This window comes from Limanda limanda, chromosome 1 (genome assembly GCF_963576545.1).
Source record: "Limanda limanda chromosome 1, fLimLim1.1, whole genome shotgun sequence".
Taxonomy (NCBI): domain Eukaryota; kingdom Metazoa; phylum Chordata; class Actinopteri; order Pleuronectiformes; family Pleuronectidae; genus Limanda; species Limanda limanda.
The window spans coordinates 3028383-3054345 of record NC_083636.1 but is presented as its reverse complement, the minus strand read 5'-3'; the positions used below and the strand labels follow the sequence as shown (position 1 = coordinate 3054345).

General features: G+C 43.4%; 3 protein-coding genes across 3 annotated transcripts in view; 2 read left to right on the top strand and 1 right to left on the bottom strand.

Annotated features, from left to right (window-relative positions):
- Positions 1 to 299: 299 nt before the first annotated feature.
- On the top strand, positions 300 to 5428 carry kcnv2a (potassium channel, subfamily V, member 2a). The gene is made up of 9 exons (XM_061078089.1): positions 300 to 434; positions 765 to 896; positions 2008 to 2186; positions 2264 to 2435; positions 3388 to 3576; positions 3691 to 3945; positions 4030 to 4146; positions 4923 to 5048; positions 5138 to 5428. The coding sequence occupies exons 1-9, from the start codon at positions 300 to 302 to the stop codon at positions 5426 to 5428; spliced, it is 1596 nt and encodes a 531-aa protein (XP_060934072.1).
- A 680-nt stretch (positions 5429 to 6108) lies between these two features.
- On the bottom strand, positions 6109 to 14231 carry pum3 (pumilio RNA-binding family member 3). The gene is made up of 18 exons (XM_061070844.1): positions 14170 to 14231; positions 12897 to 12964; positions 12473 to 12811; positions 12157 to 12340; positions 11846 to 11921; positions 10769 to 10862; positions 10608 to 10674; positions 10283 to 10457; positions 10073 to 10176; positions 9877 to 9955; positions 9659 to 9757; positions 9510 to 9563; positions 9331 to 9411; positions 8161 to 8303; positions 7835 to 8057; positions 7629 to 7716; positions 6961 to 7051; positions 6109 to 6830 (listed from the first exon to the last, which is right to left on the bottom strand). Exons 2-18 carry the CDS (start codon positions 12961 to 12963, stop codon positions 6701 to 6703), a joined length of 2094 nt encoding a protein of 697 aa, XP_060926827.1. The 5' UTR covers position 12964; positions 14170 to 14231; the 3' UTR covers positions 6109 to 6700.
- Positions 14232 to 15829: 1598 nt separating this feature from the next.
- The window catches only part of LOC133010454 (cilia- and flagella-associated protein 44), an 18869-nt gene continuing 8735 nt past the window's right edge, over positions 15830 to 25963 (top strand). Inside the window, exons 1-21 of the mRNA XM_061078042.1 lie at positions 15830 to 15887; positions 16033 to 16162; positions 16729 to 16891; positions 17050 to 17152; positions 17245 to 17461; positions 18626 to 18740; positions 18834 to 18998; positions 19098 to 19253; positions 19474 to 19521; positions 19619 to 19718; positions 19822 to 19916; positions 20014 to 20223; positions 21854 to 21964; positions 22081 to 22233; positions 23235 to 23438; positions 23597 to 23739; positions 23834 to 24110; positions 24211 to 24266; positions 24396 to 24558; positions 24841 to 24971; positions 25810 to 25963. The exon at positions 25810 to 25963 is cut by the window's right edge and continues 55 nt beyond it. Of these exons, the coding sequence (XP_060934025.1) occupies positions 15830 to 15887; positions 16033 to 16162; positions 16729 to 16891; positions 17050 to 17152; positions 17245 to 17461; positions 18626 to 18740; positions 18834 to 18998; positions 19098 to 19253; positions 19474 to 19521; positions 19619 to 19718; positions 19822 to 19916; positions 20014 to 20223; positions 21854 to 21964; positions 22081 to 22233; positions 23235 to 23438; positions 23597 to 23739; positions 23834 to 24110; positions 24211 to 24266; positions 24396 to 24558; positions 24841 to 24971; positions 25810 to 25963 (2952 nt within the window). The remainder of the gene's footprint in view (positions 15888 to 16032; positions 16163 to 16728; positions 16892 to 17049; positions 17153 to 17244; positions 17462 to 18625; positions 18741 to 18833; positions 18999 to 19097; positions 19254 to 19473; positions 19522 to 19618; positions 19719 to 19821; positions 19917 to 20013; positions 20224 to 21853; positions 21965 to 22080; positions 22234 to 23234; positions 23439 to 23596; positions 23740 to 23833; positions 24111 to 24210; positions 24267 to 24395; positions 24559 to 24840; positions 24972 to 25809) is intronic.

Sequence of the window (25963 nt, the reverse complement as noted above, 5' to 3'; positions counted from 1 at the left end):
GATGTGTAAAACAATGACACCGAAGATTTCACCAAACCTCATCTTGCACATTTAGCTGAAGTGGGAGGTCGGAGAGGGGGGGGGGGGTGATGGAGGAGGAGGAGGATGATAGTATTAAACACTTTAAGCACCCGGATCATCTCAGTCTGCGGCTGTAGACGATGAGAATCACTTCATTTCTCTGTGAGTCCCTGAGCTCTGCAGGTCTCCAGCTGTGTCTGTGTAAACGATGGGTTTCCCAGGATGTGTCTTCCTGCAGGTTTGAGTCTTCTTAGATCCAAACCCACTCAGCAGGAGACATGTTGTCCCACCTCCGAGCCCGGAGCAGGAGCTCGTTCCACAGCTACAAACCCGGCAGCCGGACTCAAGCCGCCAAGGAGCCGCTGGACCACGTGGACTTCACCTGCACCTTCAAGCCCTGGAGCTCCATGCAGGTCGGATCCTTTCCTCCACTCCTCAGGAGCAGCAGCAGATCCTCAGAGACGCTGGAGTCAGATCTTTATTCTATTCACTTCGGTTCTAGGTTCATGGACACAGGTTTTAATCAGTTGTGATTGGTCCTAATAGTCAAAGGTCAACAGATCAATTTACATCCAGTTGTACATTTGTTTTTCTTTTTTTTTATTCCAAATGCATTTATAATCCAGTATCATTTGAATTCCTTTGAGTCTTTTAAATATTTTGAATTTTTTATTTTATTCTTCATGTTGCAAAAAACTTTAAATTGTTTAGTTCATCAGATTTTTTTGTTTATTTTCGTGAAGGATCTGAGCAGAGACATCTACGATCTTTACGATGAGTACGAAGAAGAGGAGGATCGGTTCCCGGTGCCGCCCTCGTACCTGCTGATGTGTCCGAACAAACACTTCATCCTCAACATCAACGTCGGAGGAACGGTAACTTCTTTTTTTTTTTTTTTTTTTAATATTTTTATTAGAAGGTATGGCACAGTAGAACAGGAAGCAATGTCAAATTTACATTGGGTATCTCAAAATCACAGTCAGACAATTAACAATATGTAGAGACATTGACACCATAAAAACACTGTGCATCACAATGGATTAAGAGTAGGGTATACAGTCTTCCTCCTAGGATGTTTTTCTTATTTTATGGACCACATGAACGTGGTCATACGAACAATACATTACACAACTCAATGAAAATAATAATAATAATGAAAGATAGATAACTGTAAATTCTATTAAGTAATAATTAAGGATTAAAGCTGCACAGTATTAATAAATTAAAGGGAAAACAAAAAAACAAAAGAAAACACAAAAAAAAAAGAATAAGTAAATGACTGAATAAAAAGGAAGAAGAAAGAGAGAAAAGAGAGAGGGGTCCGTCAATCAGGGGGCAGAGACTGGAGAGAGTGAAAGAATGTAAGAAAGGGAAGCCACTTACTATAAAATTTGTTAGAGCTACCTTTCACCGAATATCTAATCTTTTCCAGCTTTAGGAAAGACATGGTGTCGTTGAGCCACTGAGTGCTAGAGGGAGCTTTAGTTGACTTCCAGTTGAGAAGGAGGTGGCGTCTTGCCAGTAAAATAGTGAAAGCTAAAATGTCTAATTGATTAGAGGTAAACCGGTTATGGAGGAACGGTAACTTCTACACGCTGCTGCAACAGGTTCTCCACCAGGAGGCGCTATTTAGTGTTACCATTACCCTAACTACGATTGGGGAAATACTGTTTATTTCGAAAGCAACACCGCCCCCTGTAGGGGATAAAAAGTAACAGCAGTAGCATGTGGACCTGCAGATGTACTGTGGTTTATGGGTGTGTCGCCACCTAGAGGCACAAAGATGAACAGCTGCTGTAATTTTTGCTCTTGGCAAAGAGCTGTTTTCTGTTTACATTTGAAGAGAGATTTTACAAAATCCTCCTCCGGCCTTTTAAAGGATTTGCAGTTATTCAATATAAAAAAATAGAAACAGATTAACTAAGTAAAATAAACCTTTTAGTTTCAGCTGTAGTCACGAGGTTCTGAACTCCTCCCCTCCTCCAGGTTTACCACCTGCCCTACAGGCTAGCTGCCCGGTATCCAACCACCCGGATCGGCCGCTTGGCCACGTGCTCGGACCACAGCAGGAAGTTGGACCTGTGCGACGACTTCATCGTCCAGAGCAACGAGTTCTTCTTCGACCGAGATCCCAAAGTCTTCCACAACATCTTCAGCTTCTACAGGTGAAGCCTGGAGCCTGAGAGGAGGAGACGTGCTGTGTTGAACGTGATGTTAGACTTGTCCCTTTGCTCGTCCTCAGGACGGGCGTCCTCTGGATCAAAGACGAACTGTGTCCACGCAGCTTCCTGGAGGAGATCAACTACTGGGGCGTCCGGATCAAGAACAGCCAGCGCTGCTGCCGCATCTCCTTCGAGGAGCGGCAGGACGAGCAGAGCGAGCAGCTGAAGATCCAGAAGCAGCTGATGGCCGAGGTGGGTGGGAGCATAGATATATATAAAGGCTAGATGTCTCGTCTGCGTTGCCGGCCATCTTGCTACAGGCAGCTCGCTAACCCATAACATTGTGTTGGTAGTGGTAAATAACCATAACTTAAACGGTTTGGTTTCTTATAAACGTCAGAGATATAGATATGACACTGCATACTTATGAATAATTATGTTATTTTCTAAAAAATGGAATAATTTATGCAGTGTCATAACTACATCTCTGACGTTTATAACAAACCAGATCGGTTGAAAATTGAGCAAGTTATTGTTATTTAAAAAGTAAGTACCACTACCAACACAATGTTATGGGTGAGCGAGCCGCCTGTAGCAAGATGGCCGCCATGTGCGGACGTCCAGCTCCATCGAACGAGACATCTAGTCTCTGTATATATCTATAGGCGGGAGTATGATGTCACTGTGACGTCACGATGACATCATGAGGACAACACGCTGACCTACAAGAGCACACACACAGCAGGACACACACACACACACACAAACACACACTGGAGACAGTCTGACTCGACGACCTGTGATGAAGTGGTTTTGGCCAAAATACAAAAGTCAAGACGCTCAGCTCTGATTCTTCTACCTGTGACAAGTCGTCTCTAATCTGTCGTCTGAGTCTCAGTCCGTCTGACCTACTTCACGAATCACTGCGGTCTTGACAGATGGACAATAAGCTCCGTCCCACTGTCCTGCAGCTTGTTCACCAGTTGTGTTTTTAATACAGTTTTATCTGATGTTGACATTTCAGTCATTGTTATTTTTCTTTCTCCTTATTCCAGGATGCAATATCTGTTTATTTGACCCACATACAAACAGTTTTTACAACGTTATGGTATTAATATCTGTATCGATGTGATTTTGAAGCGTTTTCCAGTAAACATCTGGCCCCTCCTCTGTGTGATGAAGTCTCCGGTGTGACCTCCTGCAGGTGGAGGTGGAGAGGGAGGAGTTCTTCCACGAGATGGCGTTCGGCTCGACCCGCAGGAGAATCTGGGACCTGATGGAGAAGCCGTTCTCCTCGGTCACCGCCAAGCTGATGGGCGTGGCCTCCTCCATCTTCGTGCTGGTGTCGCTGGTCGCCATGACGCTCAACACCGTGGAGGAGATGCAGTACAAAGTGAGTTTTATAGATATAGATATAGATATGATATGACCCTGAACCCGACAGCAGTAGAGAAACAGTCCATCAGCTCCACAGTCCAAAGCAGACTTCCTGTCCCTTCCTCTCCAGACGGCCTCGGGTCAGCCCAGCGGCCGATTCTACGGCGAGTACGTGGAGTCGCTCTGCATCACCTTCTTCACGCTGGAGTACCTGCTGCGCCTGGTCTCCACCCCCGACCTCCAGCGCTTCGGACGCAGCGTGCTGAACATCGTGGACCTGATCGCCATCCTGCCGCACTACCTGCAGATGATGCTGGAGTGCTTCGAGGACGAGGACGCTCACCTGCACGCAGGAGACATCGAGACCGTCGGCCGGGTCGGAAAAGTACGATGATGCCGAGGAAACGACCGATGCTTCAGGTTCCTTCACATCATCGGATTCACCAGCTCTTCTGTTTCTTCTCGGCAGGTCGGGCAGGTTCTGAGGATCATGCGTCTGATGAGGATCTTCAGGATCCTGAAGTTGGCTCGTCACTCGACCGGCCTGCGGGCGTTCGGCTTCACGCTGAAACAGTGCTACCAGCAGGTGGGGCTGCAGAGCGTTACATTCCATTATCCAACTAGGACAGGGGTTTTCAACCGGGGGTCCGCGAAATCCGCTTTGATATAATCAACACATTTCCAGATTACTCTTGAATATCGTGAAAAATATCTAAGATAAGAAAAATATGTCTAAAATCATATAAAGGTGCTGGTGATCATGAGGTTAAACTTAAGTATAGGCCTCAATTGTTTGTGTGATATTGTATGATTATCATTTGTGACATATTCTGCATTACTTTGTCATCTTCCCTCTTCAGTTGTAGCCCCAGTTTACGTTGATTGTTATTGATCACCGTTACTTTAACCTTCTCTCAACATGTCAGCTACATGTCTGTACATTTAAGTCATGAACGTTATATATTGATGTACATATGGTCCTGAGATGCAGTACAACTACAAACTGCATTTTAATTTTAGTTTTCAATTCTTAAGCACTGAGAATCAACCGTTTTTGTTGTTTTTTCACAGATTTTTCTAGATTTGTTTGAGGTTTTTAAATAAAACCAACATGGAAAACCAAATGTTAAAACTTCCTCATGCACACACACACACACACACGTAGGCACATCAGTGGGCCGCGGATTCCTTTCTAGTCAGAATGGTCCCTGGGACAAAACCAGTTGAAAACCCCTGAACTAGGATGTCAGACAGCAGAGCTCAAACCTCCACAGAGGCCCAACTGTCCCCTTGTGTAAAACCACATTTAAATTCACTGAGTTTGTATCATCTTGAGGAAAAGGAGAATCTGTTTCCTTGCAGGTGGGCTGTCTGCTTCTCTTCATGGCGATGGGGATCTTCATGTTTTCAGCCGTGGTCTACACGGTGGAGCGAGACGTTCACAACACAAACTTCACCTCCATGCCCCATGTGTGGTGGTGGGCCACAGTGAGTCATCTCCACACCTTCACTCCACCTGGAAACTGTCCAGCTGTGTCTCTGCATCTGTTCACCTGTGTCTCCTCTCCGTCCTCCAGGTGAGCATCTCCACCGTCGGCTATGGAGACATGGTCCCTGAGACCAACCTGGGCCGGATCTTCGCCTTCGCCTGCATCTCCTTCGGCATCATCCTCAACGGCATGCCCATCTCGGTGCTCTACAACAAGTTCTCAGACTACTACACCAAGCTGAAGGCCCACGAGTACACGGCCGTCACCAAGGCCCGAGGGAACCTGCACCTGGCCAGGAGGGCGGCCAGGAGGTTGGCCGAGTGCTGTGAGGACGTCGCTGAGCCAAAGACCTCCGGCCTGCACCCAGTCCGGCTGTAGAATCTCAAATCAATTCAAATCCTGGGAGAATTGTTTTTGGTGAAAAGACTTGATTTCTGGCCGTGGATACAGGAAGCAGTTCCTTCAGAGACCAATGGGGGGCGTCAGAGGGTGGAATGTTTCCTACAGCAGTGCAACATTCTGTCTGTGCTTCAGGTTTTTTATTTGATTTGAGAACACATTTTCTATAACAGAAATCCTGAGTTTAATCTCCACACGTTTGTGTTGATGCTTCAAACTTCATCAGCCTCTTCTCTTCCTCCATCAACACTCACTCCATCATTCTCTAAGCTCACGTGTAATCCAGGACTCGACAACACCACTGAATTAAATCACGTTGAAGTTGAAGAAACATCTGGCGAGAAACTGTTTATCTCCCTCATGTGTGTCTGTGTCTCTAATAATAAACCAATATTTCTTTATCTTGTTATAAAGCTCAGTGTGTGTGTGAAGCCAATATATCTCGGCTGTGGGTGCGGCCATCTTGCACTTTTGATGTTAAGGTCTCAGCTGTCCATCGTGACGTTTCACTTAGTTAATAACATCAAATAACTTATTAAAACCAAAATGACCAGAATCCTTTTTGTACAAGTACATTATGAGCTGGACTACAGCCAGCCACCAGGGGGCGGTACAGAGGATCTCGTGTTGATTAAAGTCAATAATTGATCTTTATCTGGTTTAAACAGTTTCAGAAATATTTATTTTGCATTTTTCATCTGAAACAATCATGACAAAGAGAATATTAAAGAACAAATACAACAGGATGGATGAGGATCAGTGGACAGGAAGTTGTGGAGACTCACTCACTCAACCACAGGTTAACGTGTCCTAGTTGAAGGACCAGTTTATCCAAATTATCCAGAAAATAAATCTTTAGGTTTTATGTCACCAGGCAGATAGTTTAGCTTTGTATTTGTGGAGGTTGTGAGATGTGTTAAAACATGAACTTAAAGCTGTTTACTACAGATGTATAAAACTAAATATGCAAGATGATTGGCTGCTGAATGACCGAAGAGGTTAGTGAGCGAGTCACAAAAGTCGTCTTCTAAAGGAAGAGAAAAGCCCAAACAACAATATGGGCTCTTTGCTGTCAAAATGGTATTTGACGCTTTTTCCTCATCATCCTTTAAACACGTTTATTTCATTATTCACACCAACGTGTCCCAGGTTGTGTCCACGTCCTTCAAACGTTCCCTCGGACTCTCGCCGTCTGGTCGGGCTGAACAGGACGTTTCATGTGAGCAGGTTGTTTTTTCAAATTAAAAGTCTCTACTTGTTCAGGTTCTCCAACAGGATTTCAGCCCCTTTGTTGTTGGTGATGCTGCTGAGCTGAGACGTGATGGACTTCAGAGAATCCTTCACCTCCGAGGACACGGACTTGTCACAGCTGTTCAGGAGGCTGCACACACATTCAAAAACAAGTTGTTAAAAAAACAATTGTTTCCTCTCAATATGCTCATAAACATGTAATCTGTGTGTGTGTGTGTGTGTGTGTGTGTGTGTGTGTGTGTGTGTGTGTGTGCACTGACCTGCAGAGAACCATGGCTCCCCTGTTCACCTTCACCCAGCTCTTCATTTTGTCGGTTCCCACCGTGTCCACCAGGATCCTGCCAAACCGCTCTGAGAGGGCGAGAGAAAGAAGGAAGAGAGAGATGTGTTTTTAATATTTCACTTGTATTCACCTTCACCTCCCGATTCAGTTTCTTAAAAACTTTACGGCTTTCAGTGGGATTTTGTCGGAAAGTTCAGTCAATCAATCAAATTTTATTTGTATAGCCCATATTCACAAATCACAATTCGTCTCATAGGGCTTTAACATGGTGTGACATCCTCTGTCCTTAACCCTCAACAAGAGTCAGGAAAAACTACTAAAAACCCTTTTAACAGGTAAAAATATGTAGAAACCTCAGAGAGACACATGTGAGGATCCGTCTCCCAGGACGGACACATGTGCAATAGATGTCAAGTTGTAGGAAAACATCATCAAGATTACAGTTTAGCAGCATTGATGAGGTAAACAATTTGAAGGATAACTTCAATACGGTATGTCAAGCAGTCCTGCTGCATTATAGTCTCTGGTCAGCAACCAGCAGGATCATGATCCACCATCCCGGTCAGAGTCCACAGTCATTGTCCTGGACTAACAGTGTAAATCCTCTCCTCTTCACATGTCCAGTGGGTTAAACAGTTTGTTTACCTTCTTTCTCGGCCTCGGCCAGCGTCATGTCCTGCTCGATGAGCCACTTCAGCACCAGGTGTCCTGCAGGATGTTCGGCCATGTGGAGCTGCAGAGAGAAAATAAAACCCGTCACGCTGAGGAACCGCAGAATAAAAAACCTTTAACCGGATTAATCGTTACGAAGAAGCAACAGAAACTCGTCATGAATCGTCTCTGACACGCACCCGGCCGTCGATCCCCCCCGGCACCAGCTCCTCGTTGGCCAGCTGAGCCACGGCCGTCATGGCGGGCCTCAGGTCGCCGCACGCCGACGCCAGGATGTCGCTGACGGTGACGCTGGTGGCCTTCACCATCACCATGGTGCCGGCGTTGTCCCGGAGATACTCCAGCAGCGGGGGGGACACCACCTCCAGCAGCTCCTTCCTCCGGATCGCAGGTTCCTTTTTACTGAGGAGGAGACGACGGAGCTCAAGTCACACGTTTCATCGCTTTCTGACTAAATCAACTTTTAACTGCTTTAAAAATCACTGCAGATTATTAATCTATTCACCTGTGAGCGTTTCCGTCTCCCTTCTCCAGCACCTTGGTGATCTCTGGCAGCAGGTGGGCCGGGTCTCTGGGGCTCAGCAGGTACAACAGAACCTTCTTACCGTACTTGTTGTTGATGACCTCGTCCAGAGACAACAGGATCTCCTGAGCAGGACGGAGAACAGGGCAGAGTTAACACTGAGTCACATGTAACTGAATGAGTCCAACACAGGGTTCATACACATTTTGACCAATGGATTTCCATGACTTTTCCATGACTTTAAACCAAATTTCCATGACCGAACATTGCGTGAATTCTCGGTGTATACGCGAAAAAGTGACAAAATGTAGTATTCAAACTAACAATGAGAATTCCAAGGCATACAGCACACCTTAAATGACACAAACCAAAGTATGCCTGCTTATATTTTGAGCATATTTCTTTAAAAATGTATGAATTATTTAAAACTCAGCGTAAATGAACTAGGGATGGGCATTCGATTATATTGTCTTAATCGATCGTCGGAAGAATTAACGATCGATTTTTCGATTAATCATTCATATTTTTATATTAAAATTCACTATTTATAGGCTAAATTAAAATGCAGTGAAAATAGAAAAAACAGCGTGTTTCCTCATTGAGATCTTTATTACAAGATTAACAACTCTTGTGGCAGTTAAACAGGATCCGTTCAATGTTACACTTGTAAATAAGCGCTGCTGTCCTCCTAAGCCACGCTGAGAGAGCAGCTAGCCGGGTCTGTCCGGGTTACCCTCCGCGTGGACTGAGGGTCCGTGTGCGGACATGAAGCCGAGCAGCAGAGGCTTAGCTCCGGGCTGCTTCCTCCAGCTGCTAACAGACACGCTGTGCTGCGTTCAGGGCAACTCGGATATTCCGACCTCCTGCCACATAGCGAACATGCAATAGTTTATCGATGAAAACATGTCATCAATGAAATTCTTAATGATCAATTAATCAATAGTCGAGTATTAATGCCCATCCCTAAAACGAACGACATGAAAATAAGAATATAACAAATTTCCATGACTTTTCCAAAAATTTTGGGAAATTATTTTTTTCCATGACTTTTCCAGGCCTGGAAAAACACATTTTCAAATTCCATGACTTTTCCAGGTTTTCCATGACCGTACGAACCCTGCCAACAGGTTTATAAGAAGAAGAAGATCTTACTGAGAGCACGGCTTGTTTCACCAGCTTGGTGTCGTCCACACTGTCGAACAGAGCCAGAAGAACCAGGTGACCGAACTCCCCCTGTGGACCAGGAACAGGAAGTCTGAGCTTTACGACCTTTTCTTAACTTCACTAAGAGCTTGTGTGTGTGAATGAATGGAGGAGAACTGAGAACTCACCGTCGCAAACTTCACCATGAACGTCTTCATAGTTTTGATGATGACTTTTCTGTCCTGAAATAAAAAATAAAACAAAGATCTTGTGCTGTCTCTTCTACTGTGTGTGTATTTGTGTGAGAGTGTGTGTCTGTGTGTGTGTCTCTACACACCTTGGCCGTCCCGTGCCAGAAGCAGTGCATAGCCACTCGTGCTCCGTCGTGTGTGTGAGCCATGTAGACGACCGACTCTCTGATGGACTCGATCATTTCCTGATCACAAAACAGAAGATTAACAAACCATCACACAAACCTGTGGACCCTTCATCCAGAAAGAAGTTTCTTATCTGCGTAAAGTTTAATGTTCATCTGGGAGTCGAGGTTCTTCTCACCGTTCTGGGCTTCTCAGGTGAGAAGTGGAAGAAATCCAGGAAAACCTTGTGAACCAGCGAGTGTTTGATCACCTGCTCCCTGGAAACACACAGACCGGAGCCGGGGTTAGAGGTCGTAGGATTCATTGTCAGATGTTAAAAGATAAATAACTTTATTCCGTTCCAATTCTCATCGAATCCTTTCTTTGTATCTTACTTTGTGGCCATGGGTGTGAGACTCTGCTTCATCTCGTCGATTATGTTGTTCAACTTCCCCGGGTTCCCCTCCGCCACCTTCTCGATGGTGTTACACACCGAGGACTGAACAACGGGAGAGACACAGTTACAGGTGTTTCCACTAAGGTTTATTATCAAGAACAAATCAGAGGAAATGCACACTCAGCATTGTGTGTGTGTGTGTGTGTACCTTGCAGACGATGAAGGTGGTGCCGTACAGCTCCTCCGTGAGCATGAGTCTCTGTGCCAGCACGGCCTTGTCGTTGTAGGCGTACTCGATGATGGACGAGGCGGCCGAGTGACGCAGCATCGTGCGCACGTGACCTTTAAACGTTTGAATCACGGCCGCCAACAGCTCCTTGTTCCTGAGGAGGAAAGAAATACACAACGAGAATCTTACACAGGAGAAGTGAGGACACGCAGCTCAACAACATCCCAGTGAGCAGGTTGATGTTTATGAAGAGGACTGAACAGAGGGAGCTGTAAACAGAGAAGAAGGAAATCGGAGGACTCACCCGTACATCAGCAGCTTCTTCACCACATGTCGGCCATATTGAGACTTACACAAACCAATGACATCATCTGGAAATAACAAATGAATACAGTTAACGTAAAAACCAGGAGCTGGACTACAGATGGGATCCTCCTCCCATCACATCAGCTGCTCAGCTTTTACCTTTCAGTTCATCGAACACTTCCTTCCTCTGCTCGTGGCTCCCGAACTGCAGGAAGCACTGCAGCACTCGCACCGAGTCGTGAGCAAACGCCATCTGGAGGACGGAGAAGATTCCAGTTCAGACAAAATACAAGAGCGAGTTCACAACAAAGAGGTCGACAACAATCAATCAATCAATCAAATTTTGTTTGTATAGCCAATATTCACAAATCACAATTTGTCTCGTAGGGCTTTAACATGGTGAGACGTCCTCTGTCCTTAACCCTCAGCAAGAGTCAGGACAAACTACTAAAAACCTTTTTAACAGGTGAAGACACGTAGAAACCTCAGAGACACATGTGAGGATCCGTCTCCCAGGACGACACAAGTGCAACAGATGTCAAGTGAAGGAAAACATCATCGGGATTAAAGTTTTTCAGCAGCATTGATGAGGGTAAACAATTTGAAGGATAACTTCAATACGGTATGTCAAGCTAGGGCTGCTCAATTAATCGAAATATAATCGTGATTACGATTATTGGGTCAAACGATCTCCAAACTACTATAATCGAGTTGACACGATTATTTGGCATTTTTTTCTAAAGAGACGCGCATGCGCAATTCAGTCCCTCCCCCAAAGCATTCAGCGCGGCCCCGCTGACCGGCACTCGCTCTCCAGCAGCTGTTGAAGTGGGGGACATTTAATAATGAGAGCAAATTTCAAAGTTCTCAGTTACAAAGTGTTTTTATGGAGAATGTTGCCATCATTAAGGGTTTGAATAACAAGGCACCGATATCCTGCATGGTTTCACGGAGGAATAAGACACGCAGCCGTAATCGGTGTTTACCGGAACCGGAAGTGACTGGTACTTCCGGTTAGTCATTAAAAAAAATAAGGGCACATATTAATAATCGTTTGAACAATCGTGATTTAGTTTTTGTCCAAAATAATCGTGATTATGATTTTTTCCATAATCGAGCAGCCCTATGTCAAGCAGTCCTTCTGCAATCATAGTCTACACACACTTTGCACCACACAAATACTCAACACAATAACAAGTCGACAGTAAACTAATGAAATAACAGAGTGGAACTCACCTGTTTGGTTTTCCCACGGATCAGATCATGAAGCTCCTTCATGAGTTTCTTCTTCGCCTCCTCGTCACATTTCTTCCTGTTGACAAACACAAGACACACACACACACACGTACGTTATTATTATGATCCATATTTAACTATTACCAAGAGACCCACTGGGAATGGGTTACCTCTTATGGAGGATTTATGAGTCTGGAACTGGAATATCTTCACTACACATATTCATTCTGTACTGAAATGTTTCAGGTTGAATTTCTCTCTCTGTTCAGATCCCAGGTGAAAGGTTATTTTCTGATCTGATCTTCATTTACCTCCTCAGGCTTCCCCAGACTTGCTTGGCGTGACAGATGATCTCGAACATGTCCTTCCTCTCCGCCTGCTGCCTGTTCTTCTTCAGGTCCTTCTTCGCCTGCTGACGGTTTTTCTTAATCTCCTCCTCCGTCATCTCCTTCTTCGGCTCCGATTCGCCTTTCTTTGTCTTCTTTGCTCCTGCGGCTGATTTCACAATTCAAACCAAAAAAAAAAAGATTCAGAACCAGGAAGTGGAGGAACTGAAGGTTCAGATGGCACATCTTCAAACTTTCCAAGTGAAATTCATCCAGATCAGAAACAAAGAGGTTTTCTCACCTTCGCCCTCTTCATCGTCATCTTTCCCTGGCTGGAGTTTCCTCTTCTTAGCTTTCACCAGATTTGGTTTGGAGAAACCAAACTTCTGTTCTTTAGTGACGTTAGGTTTCCCCTGCCCCTCCGGCCGGCTCTTCTTCTCTGCGTTGTTGTACGGCTTGAAGGGTTTCTTACCGCCTGGTTTACCGCCCAGATAACCACCTGGTTTGCCTCCCAGTTTGCCTCCTGGTTTTCCTCCTGGTTTACCACCCAGATAACCACCTGGTTTACCGCCTGGTTTACCGCCTGGTTTACCACCTGGTTTACCTCCTGGTTTTCCTCCCAGTTTTGTCCCTATGGAGTCTGGACAGAGTGAGACATGTGAGTGACATGACCGGTCAGAAAACAGACTGCGTACACTTCCGGTTGTTGTGAAACGTGACTTTACCTTTTCCTTTCTGACTAAACTTCTTTCCGCCTTTAGGAGAAAAGGGTTTGGGGGATTTGGCTTCCATCCTAAAGAAGGAGGAGGAGAAACAGCAGAAAGAAAAAACAGGCTTTAAGTCACAGGAGCTGGAGAGAGTTCGGTGTTTGGGATCGTTGCTGAGATGTAGATACTTCACGTCACAATATTTCTATACGATGTCACCAGTGCTCTACTCTGTTGATAGGTCACTGGATTGTGTGTTTAAAGAAATACAACATGGAGTTGTGACTTCTAATCTGAACAATGTGCTGTGGAAGTTATGTGGACAGGCACCTTCATTATTATGTCCCTGTTATTGTGAATATTGATGAATTGAACATATGAACACATTTAATTAGCCAGTTATCCAGAGAAAGCCTGAGAGGAGAAAAAAATACATTTTATAGACATGTCATAAATCTGTATGTTGTGTGTGTGTGTCATGTGTGTACTCTTCTCTACTCTTCTCATTATTATATACCAACCCACTGTCCATCCCTTTACTGGCTTTACCCCATGCACGGACTTTACCACTACATATTCTTATATATTTATATATGTATATATTTTTGTTGTTTTATATATATATATATTTTATTGTACTTTCCACTCCAGCAGCACAAGAACACTTCCCTACTGGACCCTGACACAATCACATCATTGCATCCCATTCCTGTATCTGTAAATATATTCTCCGTATGTGATTTATGCATGTATGTCAGTGACGTGTTTAAGTGTTAAAGTGTATAAACTACTGGATGATCTTAATTTCCCTCGGGATTAATAAAGTATCCATCTATCTATCTATCTATGTCTTTTTCCACATGTTTTGTCAATGTAATAATGCAAGAAGGTGTGTTTATTAAATCCTGTAATCCCAAGAAGGAACAGATACACTGGAGTTGTACAGAAATAAAACATATGTATTTAATATGTATTTAACTCTAAACTGGACACATGCCACTTCGCTTCCATGTGTTTCTTATATGAGCAAATTATGATTTCATTAATATCTATGATATGTGATGATTAGACAGTGAGGAGATGTAAACACTGTGAGACACGTGGATATAAAAGGTGGAAAAACCACAGATTGATAAACATCCACAGACATTAGATGAAGTTTCAGCATTCAAACACCGGAAGTCACCGTGTTTTATAAAACCACCGCTTCCGCCGCTGGTCTCTGTTTAGTTTGTAACGTTTAACACGAACGTTTATAAAGTTTTTAATCGTTTTTAAATCTGTAACTTACGTTTCAGAAGCTCACACACGCTGCCACCGGAATATCCGCATGCGTTCTGCCACTGATTCGATTTACGGCACCGAACGTCCAATCAGGTTCCAGGTCAGCTGCCGTAAAGCGGACAAGAGTCGCGACACCTGCTCTACGGGTGGAAAGCGTCGGAATACGAACATTTACCGTCAACGTGTCGGTAGATTTAAAACGTTTTAATGCAACAGTCACCGACAGCAGCGTCAGTGGTTATCTGTCCGTGATGTTTGTCCTTCAGCAGCGACGCGAGGCGGCCATGTTTGTTTACAAGTCCCATTTAAAGGGCCAGCAGCCCCATAAACCTCGTGTTGCTATGGTAACACCGATATGTCAGCGTTAATAATATAAAACCATCAACAACTTTTTACATGTGTTGATCGTTTGAGTGATGATTCAGCTTTTTATTCATTTAAATCAGAAGTTATTTATTTATCTGTTCACCTAAACCTACTTAATTATTATTATATCACAATTATGATGCTTAAACAACTTTAATTCATAATTCTACTCAAATATTTGTATTATTTTTCATCCCAAGTTACAGAAACCACCATCGACTGCCATGATGACAGACAAGTGGCTCGTGAACTGCATTGACCGGCAAGCTTTGCGGTATGTTACTTGTTGCCTAGCAACGCCTCCAAACTGAAACGGACGAGCAGAGAAAACCAGGCAAAGAGGTAAATAGAGAAATATATGAGTCAGTCATTTAAACCTTTTAAAAAGGTACCTTTAGATTTATTAAACGTTAATTTATCAATCACATTGTATTTGTGTAGCTCATATTCACAATTCACAATTTGTGTCATAGATGTTAACAAGCTGCAACATCCTTAACTTTATTAACAGTAAATAAAGCTCAGAGAGTCACATGTGAGGATCAGCTCCCAGGACACAAGTACAACAGATGCTGCATGAAACTGAACACATCAACACAAATAACACAATTTAATCCATTGATTAGAATAAACAGTTTTTAACATCATGTTTAAAGTCTTCATACATTTGAACATGTCTGATGGAGATGAAGGGAGCAGCAGTGACACATGAATTGAGGAGATATTGTCAGTGATGTCCACAGCTCTAGTGCTCACCACTGTGCAGGAGACTAAGTCTAATCTCCCAACCAGATATTTACATTTTGTATTTAATCAGTTTATTTGTTGACAGAAAGCTGTGCAGAGAACCAGGGGCTTTGATGTCTATGTGTCCCGCTGCCTGCTGTGGAATCAAGGGCAGCTGCCTCTCAACAGTGTGGCAACAAAGGCCGCTGCCTTTACAAATCACTGGTAGTTTCTGTGGCCTCTGTACGAGCTGCCGCTGCCACGATTTGAGCTCGCCCCTAAAGAACGGACGAGGAGAGAAAACCGGGTAAATATAGAAAAATATGAGTCATTAAACCTTTAAAAAAGTTACATTTACATTTATTAAACATCTCAATAATCCATTAAATCCACCATCACCATCTATGTTTCATGATCACATACAATAAGTGTTTATTTGTTAGGGACTGACTTGGAATCCTGTTGCTATCTTTGTGTTCTGTCAGTTAAAACAGTGATGCTGCACATTTCTCTGAATTAATAAATTCCTCTGTTCATTTCACAGATGAAACAATAAGAGCAGCTGATCGTTCAAAATGTCGGAAAAAGAGGAAACAGCTTCTGTTGGCGAACAGGCCGAGGAAACAACTGAAGGTAGAGATGCACTGAACAGCTCAGACTTCAAATAAAGATAGAGTTTCACTCATTTTTATTATTATTATTATTTTTCTATATTATTTGCTCTTTTGAGGGGTGTGTGTGTGTGTAAATCTGATGTGAAATGTCTCCTCCTCCACAGGAAATGGAGATGCTGAGGACGAACAACCCAAGCATCTCCCTGAGGACATGGAGTACGACTATGAGGCTCTTCACTCCCGACCGACCATGACACTCGACTCTGACATCCCAGAGAACCTCCTGCACCTCTGGTATCCTTCTGCAATTCATACATAATATATAATATATATAATCTGAAACTATAACAATTTATAGAAATCAGTCCTGTGAAATGTCTAATCTTTCCTATCAAGATCTATTAGTTATTTTCTGGGAAATCTGGGAAACTATTGATAATTCTTCTTTCGAGACCCATTTTTTAAGGTTGTGCTCATTTATTTCATTAAGGGAATTCTCGAATCTTATTTCATCTACAACTGACTTCTCCTGCAGTGATTGTAACTGTAAGTTGACTTAACATAGTATTTTATTGAATCGTCAAAAATTAGTGTTTATGACCTTTTCCCTTGTATAACTGTATATATATATGCATATTTATTTCATTCTTATTTATTTATTTTTTCTTTCAATGTATTAACTCTTCATTGTACCCTCAGCACCATTGTAAATGAGGGTCTTATTCCTCAATGTGTTTTCCGAGGCTTAAATAAATAATCAATCAATTCCCCATCCTTCCGTAAAGCTTCCATGGAAATCAGAAACAACAGAATAACAAACACTGAATGTGATATTGATCCTTTATTGATTCCACATTCAGTCACTCCTTCGGATACGAGAGTGGACGCAGGGCGAACCTGCAGCTGCTGGATGAGACGACTCTGATGTTCATCGCAGGAAACCTTCTGGTTCTGCTGGACATTTCCACCAAGGAGCAGAGATACCTGCGCTCCTGCAGCGGAGGAGGAATCGGAGCCATCACCGTAAGATGGCTGACAAACTCTCAGAACTGAGGCTCCAGTCTGACAGCAAACTTATAACGTGACATTCACTCAAGAAGAGCGTTGAGGGTGCTATGCTTAAAAACTGTGTGTGTGTGTCTTTGTGTGTCTTTGTGTGTGTGTGTGTGTGTGATATGAAGGTACACCCGAGTAGACAGTACTTTGTTGTAGCAGAGAAGGGAAACCAGCCCAACATCATCATATATGAATATCCATCGTTACGAGTGTACCGGATCCTCAGAGGTAAAAATCCCGATGATGGAATCAGTCAAATCCTTTTCATTGAGCTTTAATCACTTCTCCTCTAATGACCTTGAGTTCACCTTCACGTGCAGGCGGCACCGAGCAGGCGTACAGCTTCGTGGAGTTTAACCGAGACGGCAGCCTGCTGGCCAGCGTGGGCAGCTTCCCCGACTTCATGCTGACGCTGTGGAACTGGAAGGATGAGGAGGTGATGCTGAGCTGCAAGGCCATTTCCCAGGAGGTGTTCCGGGTCACGTTCTCCAGGTTCAACCCAGAGCTGCTCACGTCGTCCGGGTCGGGACACATCAAGTAAACAAGCAACCCGATCGTCCTGAAACTTTAAAAACCTGCCTCAGAAACACCTTTCACATCTTTAGACCCAATGAGCTGCTGCTTGTCTCCAGAGGATCACTGAGTGAATCCAGAGGAAGTTTAGATAGTTTAGTTTAGTGTCAGAAAAAAGTTCAGATCAGGTTTTAAAAAGTGAGAAGGATTTCAAATCAAATCAAATCAAAGTTTATAGTGAAATTCTTGGGACATGGCAGGCAGCATCTATGCAGTAGACGGGCTTTACAAAAATTAAAAAAAAAAAAAAAAAATTGACATACCATATAATATATAACATATAACATATAACGTATAACATATTAAAATATTAAAATGAAGCAGAAAAATATTAAAATGAAGCAGATGTTTACCGGGTGGAGTGGGGAATATTAAATTAAAACAAAAAAATATGAATATATATGTAGTAAGTACGTAGTAAGTGGGACCTGTGATCTTTTGACCTGGCAGGCAAGGGCTTTACAAAATAAAAATAACATACCATATAACATGTAACATATAACATAAACATATAACATATAACATATAACATATAACGTATAACATATTAAAATGAAGCAGAAAAATATTAAAATGAAGCAGACGTTTACCGGGTGGAGTGGGGAATATTAAATTAAAACAAAAAAATATGAATATATATGTAGTAAGTACGTAGTAAGTGGGACCTGTGATCTTTTGACCTGGCAGGCAAGGGCTTTACAAAATAAAAATAACATACCATATAACATGTAACATATAACATATAACATATAACATATAACATATAACATGTAACATATAACATATAACATATAACATAAACAGATAACATAAACATATAACATATAACATAAACAGATAACATAAACATATAACATAAACATATAACATAGCAAAGCAAAAAGAAGCAGCAGTTTACCAACAGTTGAAGCAGGGGGAATATTAAATTAAATAATATGAATATATGTGTAGAAATTGTATTTGTATGGGTGGTGGAGCAGAATGTACATTTTGTCTTTCTTTCCTTATTTGTCTTATATAAGTTTTCAGGATGAAGGATTCATCCCTCAGGCATTACACTCATTCAGATCAAATAAGATTGATAAAGTCAATAAGATATATATGTGGTAAAAAATACCTTCTCGACAGGTTCTGGAAGATGGCGAGCACCTTCACCGGCCTGAAGCTTCAAGGGCTCGTGGGACGTTTTGGTAAAACTACGTCGACGGACATCGAGGGCTACGTGGAGCTTCCTGATGGGAAGGTCGGTTCTCCGCTTCTGGGACAGGTCGGGTTTCCTCTGAAGGAGTCAAGTGAACAGATATTTAACCCTTCGCTCTCGTCTCCTTCCTGTCAGGTGGTGTCCGGCACAGACTGGGGCAACCTGCTGCTGTGGGACGGAAACACCATCAAGGTGGAGATCTGCCGGAAGAACGGGCAGAGCTGCCACAACGGGACGGTGCAGCCGTTTGTCCTGGAGGAAGGACAGCTGCTGACCATCGGCTCGGATGGAATGGTCCGGGTGAGATATCCTCACTTACCCTCAAAACACACGACATGTATTTAAAGTTATATTTCTCTAAGTATGACTGTGTACCCCCCCGACCCCCCCGACCTGCAGGGCTGGGACTTTGAGACGATCGACGCGGCCGACAGCAGCATGGACAGCAACCGCTTTGAGATGGAGCCGTTGAACGAGCTGGAGGTCGGAAACAACGTCTGCCTCTCGTCTGCGGTGAAGAGCCTGCAGCCCGACTCCTTCGTCTGGTTCGCTCAGGTCAGTGCAGGTCAACTTGAATTAAATGACCCCTTTCAACTCTTGAAAATTAAATATTAAAGCCAGCAGAGCTCAATAACTTGGATAGGAACATGATTCTGTTTATATGACGGAAAGTCAACAAGCTCAGGTCAGTGCAGGTCAAAGGGTCAAAGGTCATTTGGGGTACACGATGCGTTCACACCTCTGATCTCTGATCTCTGTGGTTCTCGTGCTGCAGGATTCCTGCGGAGCGATCTGGAAACTGGATCTTTCCTTCACCCACACGGCAAGTTCCCCACCCCGACACGTTTATACACACGCTACTGGGTATATTCAACCTTGTTTATTAAGTAATGTGTGTGTTTGTGTGTGTGTGTGTGCAGGCTCCTGATCCAGAGTGCCTGTTTTCCTTCCATGCCGGAGCGATCCAGGGTCTGGACGTGTCCCCGAAATCCCACCTGATGGCCACGATCTCTCTGGACCGTGAGTCACACATTTCCACACCTGCACACACACACACACAGACACACACACACAGACACACAGACACACACTACAAAGGTTCTGTGTCTCTCTCTCTCTCCAGGTTCAGTCAGAGTTTTTGACTTCCTGTCCAACAGAGAACTGGCCATCAGCCGCTTCTTCCAGGGTGGAACCTCTGTCATCTGGGCTCCACCTGAGGTGAGTGCGTCCGTATGAAAGCGACCTCGTGCAGTCATGTGACTCGACAGAGGACTGACCCCCCCCCCCCCCCCCCCCCCCGGGTGTTTGTCTTCAGGTGAGCCAGGCTGGAGGTTTGCTGGTGACGGGTTTCGAGGACGGGGTCGTCCGCCTGCTGGAGCTGTTCGACCCTCAGCGGCTTCCTGCGGACGCCCGGCGCCAACACAAAGGAGACGCCAGACTCAACCTCAAACAGGCCTTCAAACCCCACAATGCACCTGTGACCGCTGTGGCGTATGAGCGGAATGGAGAAGTCTTAGCCACAGGGGTAAGAATGTTTGGAGATATGTTTATTAGGTTTTTTCCAGGTAGTTAAGTACAAACAGACAGATACTAGGAGTAAGTAAGAACTTGTGCCAAAATGAAAGGAACAGAGAAAGAAAAAAGAGTCAATTGAAATAAAATAAAATAAAGACATAAAACAGAACAAAAAAACACAAACAGACAAAACTAACAAACAAAAAGGGCGTACAACTCAAGAGAATGAAATGTAGTGATAGATAGATAGATAGATAGATAGATAGATAGATAGATAGATAGATAGATAGATAGATAGATAGATAGATAGATAGATAGATAGATAGATAGATAGATAGATAGATAGATAGATAGATAGATAGATAGATAGATAGATAGATAGATAGATAGATAGATAGATAGATAGATAGATAGATAGATAGATAGATAGATAGATAGATAGATAGATAGATAGATAGATAGATAGATAGATAGATAGATAGATAGATAGATAGATAGATAGATAGATAGATAGATAGATAGATAGATAGATAGATAGATAGATAGATAGATAGATAGATAGATAGATAGATAGATAGATAGATAGATAGATAGATAGATAGACAGACAGACAGACAGACAGACAGACAGACAGACAGACAGACAGACAGACAGACAGACAGACAGACAGATAGATAGATAGATAGATAGATAGATAGATAGATAGATAGATAGATAGATAGATAGATAGATAGATAGATAGATAGATAGATAGATAGATAGATAGATAGAAAGATAGATTTACTTTATTCATCCCCGAAGGGAAATTAAGTCGTCATAGCAGCCGGTATATTTGAATACAATAAAATACAATACAATAGAATAAAATAAAAAATATTGAGGTAGAAAGAAGAAAAACAGAAACACAAGATAAATAGGTAGATAAGGTGCAGTGGCAAGATGATGGTAATAGTACTGATGATATGATGGTAATGTTATTGTTAGACAGTGTATAAAAATAGTACAGTATATATAGTATATAATATAACATAATATATATTTATATATGATAGTAATTATACCAATATAATAGCAGTATATAGTAATAATGGCAGCAACAGTATATATAATTATAATAGTAAATATAATAATAATAATAATAATAATAATAACATGTACACATGTATAAATATGTGTATATAGACTTATATATACAAAGAGTATGATATAATATGATATGATATATAGTAGAGGTATAAATATAAGTATTTGCATCACTAGTACACAAAATACATCAAAAAAAGAGGGGAGTGGCCTATTGTGAGTCTCAGAGCTGCTCTTAATCTCCATCAAATTGAGCAAGGTGGTCTAAGAACGGCTGCCAGATCTTGTAGAATTGTTTAAGATTGTTTGTCAAACTGTATCAGGTTTCCTCCATATGTGATAGAGAAGTAAGTTCTGAAGAGTGTCACTGCTTCTGCATCCACAGCCTTAGAATCCGTCTCTTTGCAATTTACATTCCATACATGATGGTGTACTGTACTGCGATACTTCGAGACAGGGAGAATCCAAACAGCGCCACCTCTGGCTCAGGCTTGAACACACAGTTGTACATTCACTCCACTGGTTGTAAAGGAGCTCTCACCTTGTGTCCTCCTCAGAGCTCAGACAGCAACGTGTTCTTCTTCACTGTCGGGAACTCGTACCGTCCCATCGGCTGGGTCCATGTCCCCGGGCCGGTGCTGGGGCTGCAGTGGTCCCCCCCCTCCCACGTGAGTCTGCCGTCCAGCCGTCCATCCTAACCCTCACCCTTGCCCTTGCACGCAGCAGACTCAAGAACATGTGTGATGGAATCTGACCATGTAATTCTTTTGCTTTTCTTACTCAGGAAGAAAGCCGGCTGCTGGTCCTGTGTGAGAACGGTCACGTGGTCGAGCTCCACAGTCCTGATCCCGAAGTTCAGAAGCCGATGAAGAGCTTTGAGCTGCCGGAGCTGCCTCGAAGATCCTTCAGGTTCAGGAGCATCAAATCTCGAATCAAGGTCTGTATTACATCTAGGGTTGCAAAATTCCGGGAATTTTCAAAGTTGGAAACTTTCCATGGGAATTAACGGGAATTAACGGGAATAAACGGGAATATACGGGAATTAACGGGAATTAACGGGAATAAACTGGAAATGTTGTGGGTAACTGTATTTACCTTGTCATATACAGACATAAATATAAACATTTTGTTTTGTCATAGGCTGATTTGAGCCCTGAGGAAACTTTGGGCACTTGACTACATGCTTCAGCATCTTTGTGTCATTCTTAACATAGGTCTTTGCACAGTATTTGCAAATGTCCACAGCCTTTCCTTCTACATTGGATGGGGTGAAATGTCTCCACACATGAGATAGTGCACGTGGCATTGTTCTGTAGAATAAGATGAGAAAAAAGTTTGTAAAAAACACTAATGCAATGCTAGAGATATAAATAGTTAGCCAAACAATTGGAATCGTCTGTGAACATATTTTACAATTGATGGATAAATGAATGGAAATAGGCTAGATGAACAGATGAACAATCCTCAATCAGCATGCTCATATATTTTCCCCAGTAATATCATCGAAACTTACCTGACTAGTCCTTCACTCTACAGCAGGCCTCAATAGCCCTGCTGTAGAGTGAAGCATGCTGGGAGTTATCTGTGCATGTGATGGAAGAATGCACAGTGGAGGGTTGAAACTCAACGTTCCATACATCTTTAAAATAGAGTTTTGAATGATGTTATTATTGCTCAGCCTTTAATTTGCATAGTTTTGTTTTTTTCAAAATTCCCAAAATTCCCGAGCTTAATATTCCCGTGGAACGTTTCCGGAAAGTTTCCGGAAATTTACCGGAAACTTTCCGCCCCTTTGCAACCCTAATTACATCACACTGTCCCTCATCTCCTTCTGTCTCAACGTTTATTTGAAAGGATTCCTCTTGGATGTTATTGGAAATAACAAACTCAGTTGCTGTTATAATTTTCTGTTTTTAATGTTGTATGTCTGTGTTTCAGAGAGATGAGGAAAAGGCAAGACGTCAGGCTGAGAAGGAGAAGAAGAAGGCGGAGTTGTTAAAAGAATCAAAGCTGGGAGGAGTAGTAGAAGATGAAGAGGAAGAGGAGGAGGAAGAAGAGTTACCGGCCATCTACATCCCGGACCCTCCGAGTCCTCTCTACTGCGGCTTCTACTCACAGCCGGGATGTTTCTGGCTGTCAATGGTCCGAACACACACACACACACACACAGACACACACACACAGACACACACACACACAGTAACAGTGACATAGTGCTTCTTTAAACAGTCTGAGGATGATCTATGTCTCTCTCTCTCTCTCTCTCTCTCTCTCTCTCTCTCTCTCTCTCTCTCCTGTAGGGAGGCTACGACTCAGGTTTCCTGTATCACTGTAAGTTCTCTGAGGAGCAGGATGAGGATCCGGACCCCCAGCAGGATGAGCCCTTCGACTTCATCCCCGTGTGTGACACCGACGACGACCCCATTCGCTCCGTCACCTTCAGGTAACCTGAGTTCAAACTCTACAGCCTCACATTTTAACTTATTGAAGATGGCGGCTGACGTTTTCCACCTCATGCTTTCTTGTTTTGTCCGTAGCTCCGACCTGAAGCTGCTGCTCTGCGGTTTGCACTCAGGCACCATCCGGGTCTACCCGCTGCAGGACCAGGGCCTCTCCTCCATGAAGGACCACTGGGCCCTCAGTGTTCACGACAACCAGAACGGACACCTGCGGCACATTCGCTGCAGCCAGGACGACAACTTTGTTCTGACGGCGGGTGGAGACGGAAACATCTTCTCCTTCAGCCTGCTTCCCCCCGAGGAGCTGGAGAAGAGCCTGCAGAAGAAGAAGAAGGCCACGGTTCCTCCACCCAGGGTCGGTCCACGACTTATTAACCCCTTTACTTTGTCACATGTGTATTTAAAGGAGAGGGATTTGAATCATATTCAGCTTCATATGAATCATCTGTTCACAGGTGGGTGTTGAAAAAGAGTCGTTTGCTCAGGACATCGAGGGTCCCACAGCTGACAGGTGAGAACATCCAGGGATCATCTCCTCTTCCTCCGGTCACCTCATTCCTTTCATTTATCTTTCTATCTTTCTATTTATGAAAATTTATCATAATGTAGATAAGTTAGTTGTTCATTGAATCTCTTCCAGCATCGTGACGGCGAAGCTGAAGCTGGAGAAGGATCGTCTGCAGCGGGAGGCGGAGCTAAAGATCACAGAGAAGAAGAGGAAGCTGGCCGAGCTCCAGAAGAAGTTCAAACAGGTGCTGAAGATCAACAGGAGTCTGCCTGAGCAAGTTCGCCTGAAGCCTGAGGTAGAAACACACACACACACACACACACACACACACACACACACACACACACACACACAGACACACACACACACACACACGCACACACACACACACACACTGTAAATTCACATATACTGCATACACAGTGTCTGTGGGACAACAGCTGGTCTTCATAAACCAAACCATTCAAGGTCAGACCACGGTTCAGTTTGAGGTTAGGGTTTGACGTGTGGTGTGTATGTGTGTGTGTGTGTGTGTGTGTGTGTGTGTGTGTGTGTCTGTGTGATTGTGTGTGTGTAGGAGCTGGAGCTGCACCCGTCTTTCAAAAAAGAAGCAGAACAGTTGAAGCTGCAGCGGATGATGGAGGTCAGGAAGCAGCTGAGCTGGGAGAAGGAGCGCAGCCACATCGCATTCAGCAAACTGCAGGACTGGTACTGACTGAACACACACACAGACACACACACACACACACACACACACACACACACACACACACACACACACACACACACACACACACACACACACACACACACACACACACACACACACACACAGACACACACACACACACACACACACACACACACACACACACACACACACACACACACACACACACACACACACACACACACACACACACACACACACACACACACACACACACACACACACACACAGACACACACACACACACACACACACACACACACACACACACACACACACACACACACACACACACACACACACACACAGACACACACACACACACACACACACACACACGCACGCACACACACACACACACACACACACACACACACACACACACACACACACACACATGATTGGTTTATAATCACAAGTTAAGTTAATAGTTTAACTTGTTTAAAAACGTTAAATTGAATTGAATGACCCCTTTGAACTCTTAAAAATTAAATATTAAAGCCAGCAGAGCTCAATAACTGTCCCTGATCAAACTGTTTGAAAGTTTTCTGTGTTTTCAGGGTCTTGTAGAAAGTTAATTAACAGCATTTGAACAAACACAACTTACTTACATCGAACCAAATACAGTTAAAAACAAAGAAATTATCCATCTTATAAGTGACAGGTTGCGTCAGAGAGAAACAAGTGAACATAACGTTTACTGCACAGGCTAAATTATGAGTTGTGTAGGCTTTTAATGGTGGATATGAAAATGATTCTGTTTATTTGAGGGAAAGTCAACAAGCTTCCAACCTCCTCTCATGTGTTTGTTCCCAGGTTTAGAGACGCCGTGGAGGAGGCCAATGTCATCACCTTAGTGGCGATCCGCAGCGAGCACCGAGTCTCCACCTACAGTCTGCTCAGCAAGTCCTCCGCCCAGCTGGGACATCAGGACACGCCCACCTGTCCTGACCGGGACAAGCAGGTCACA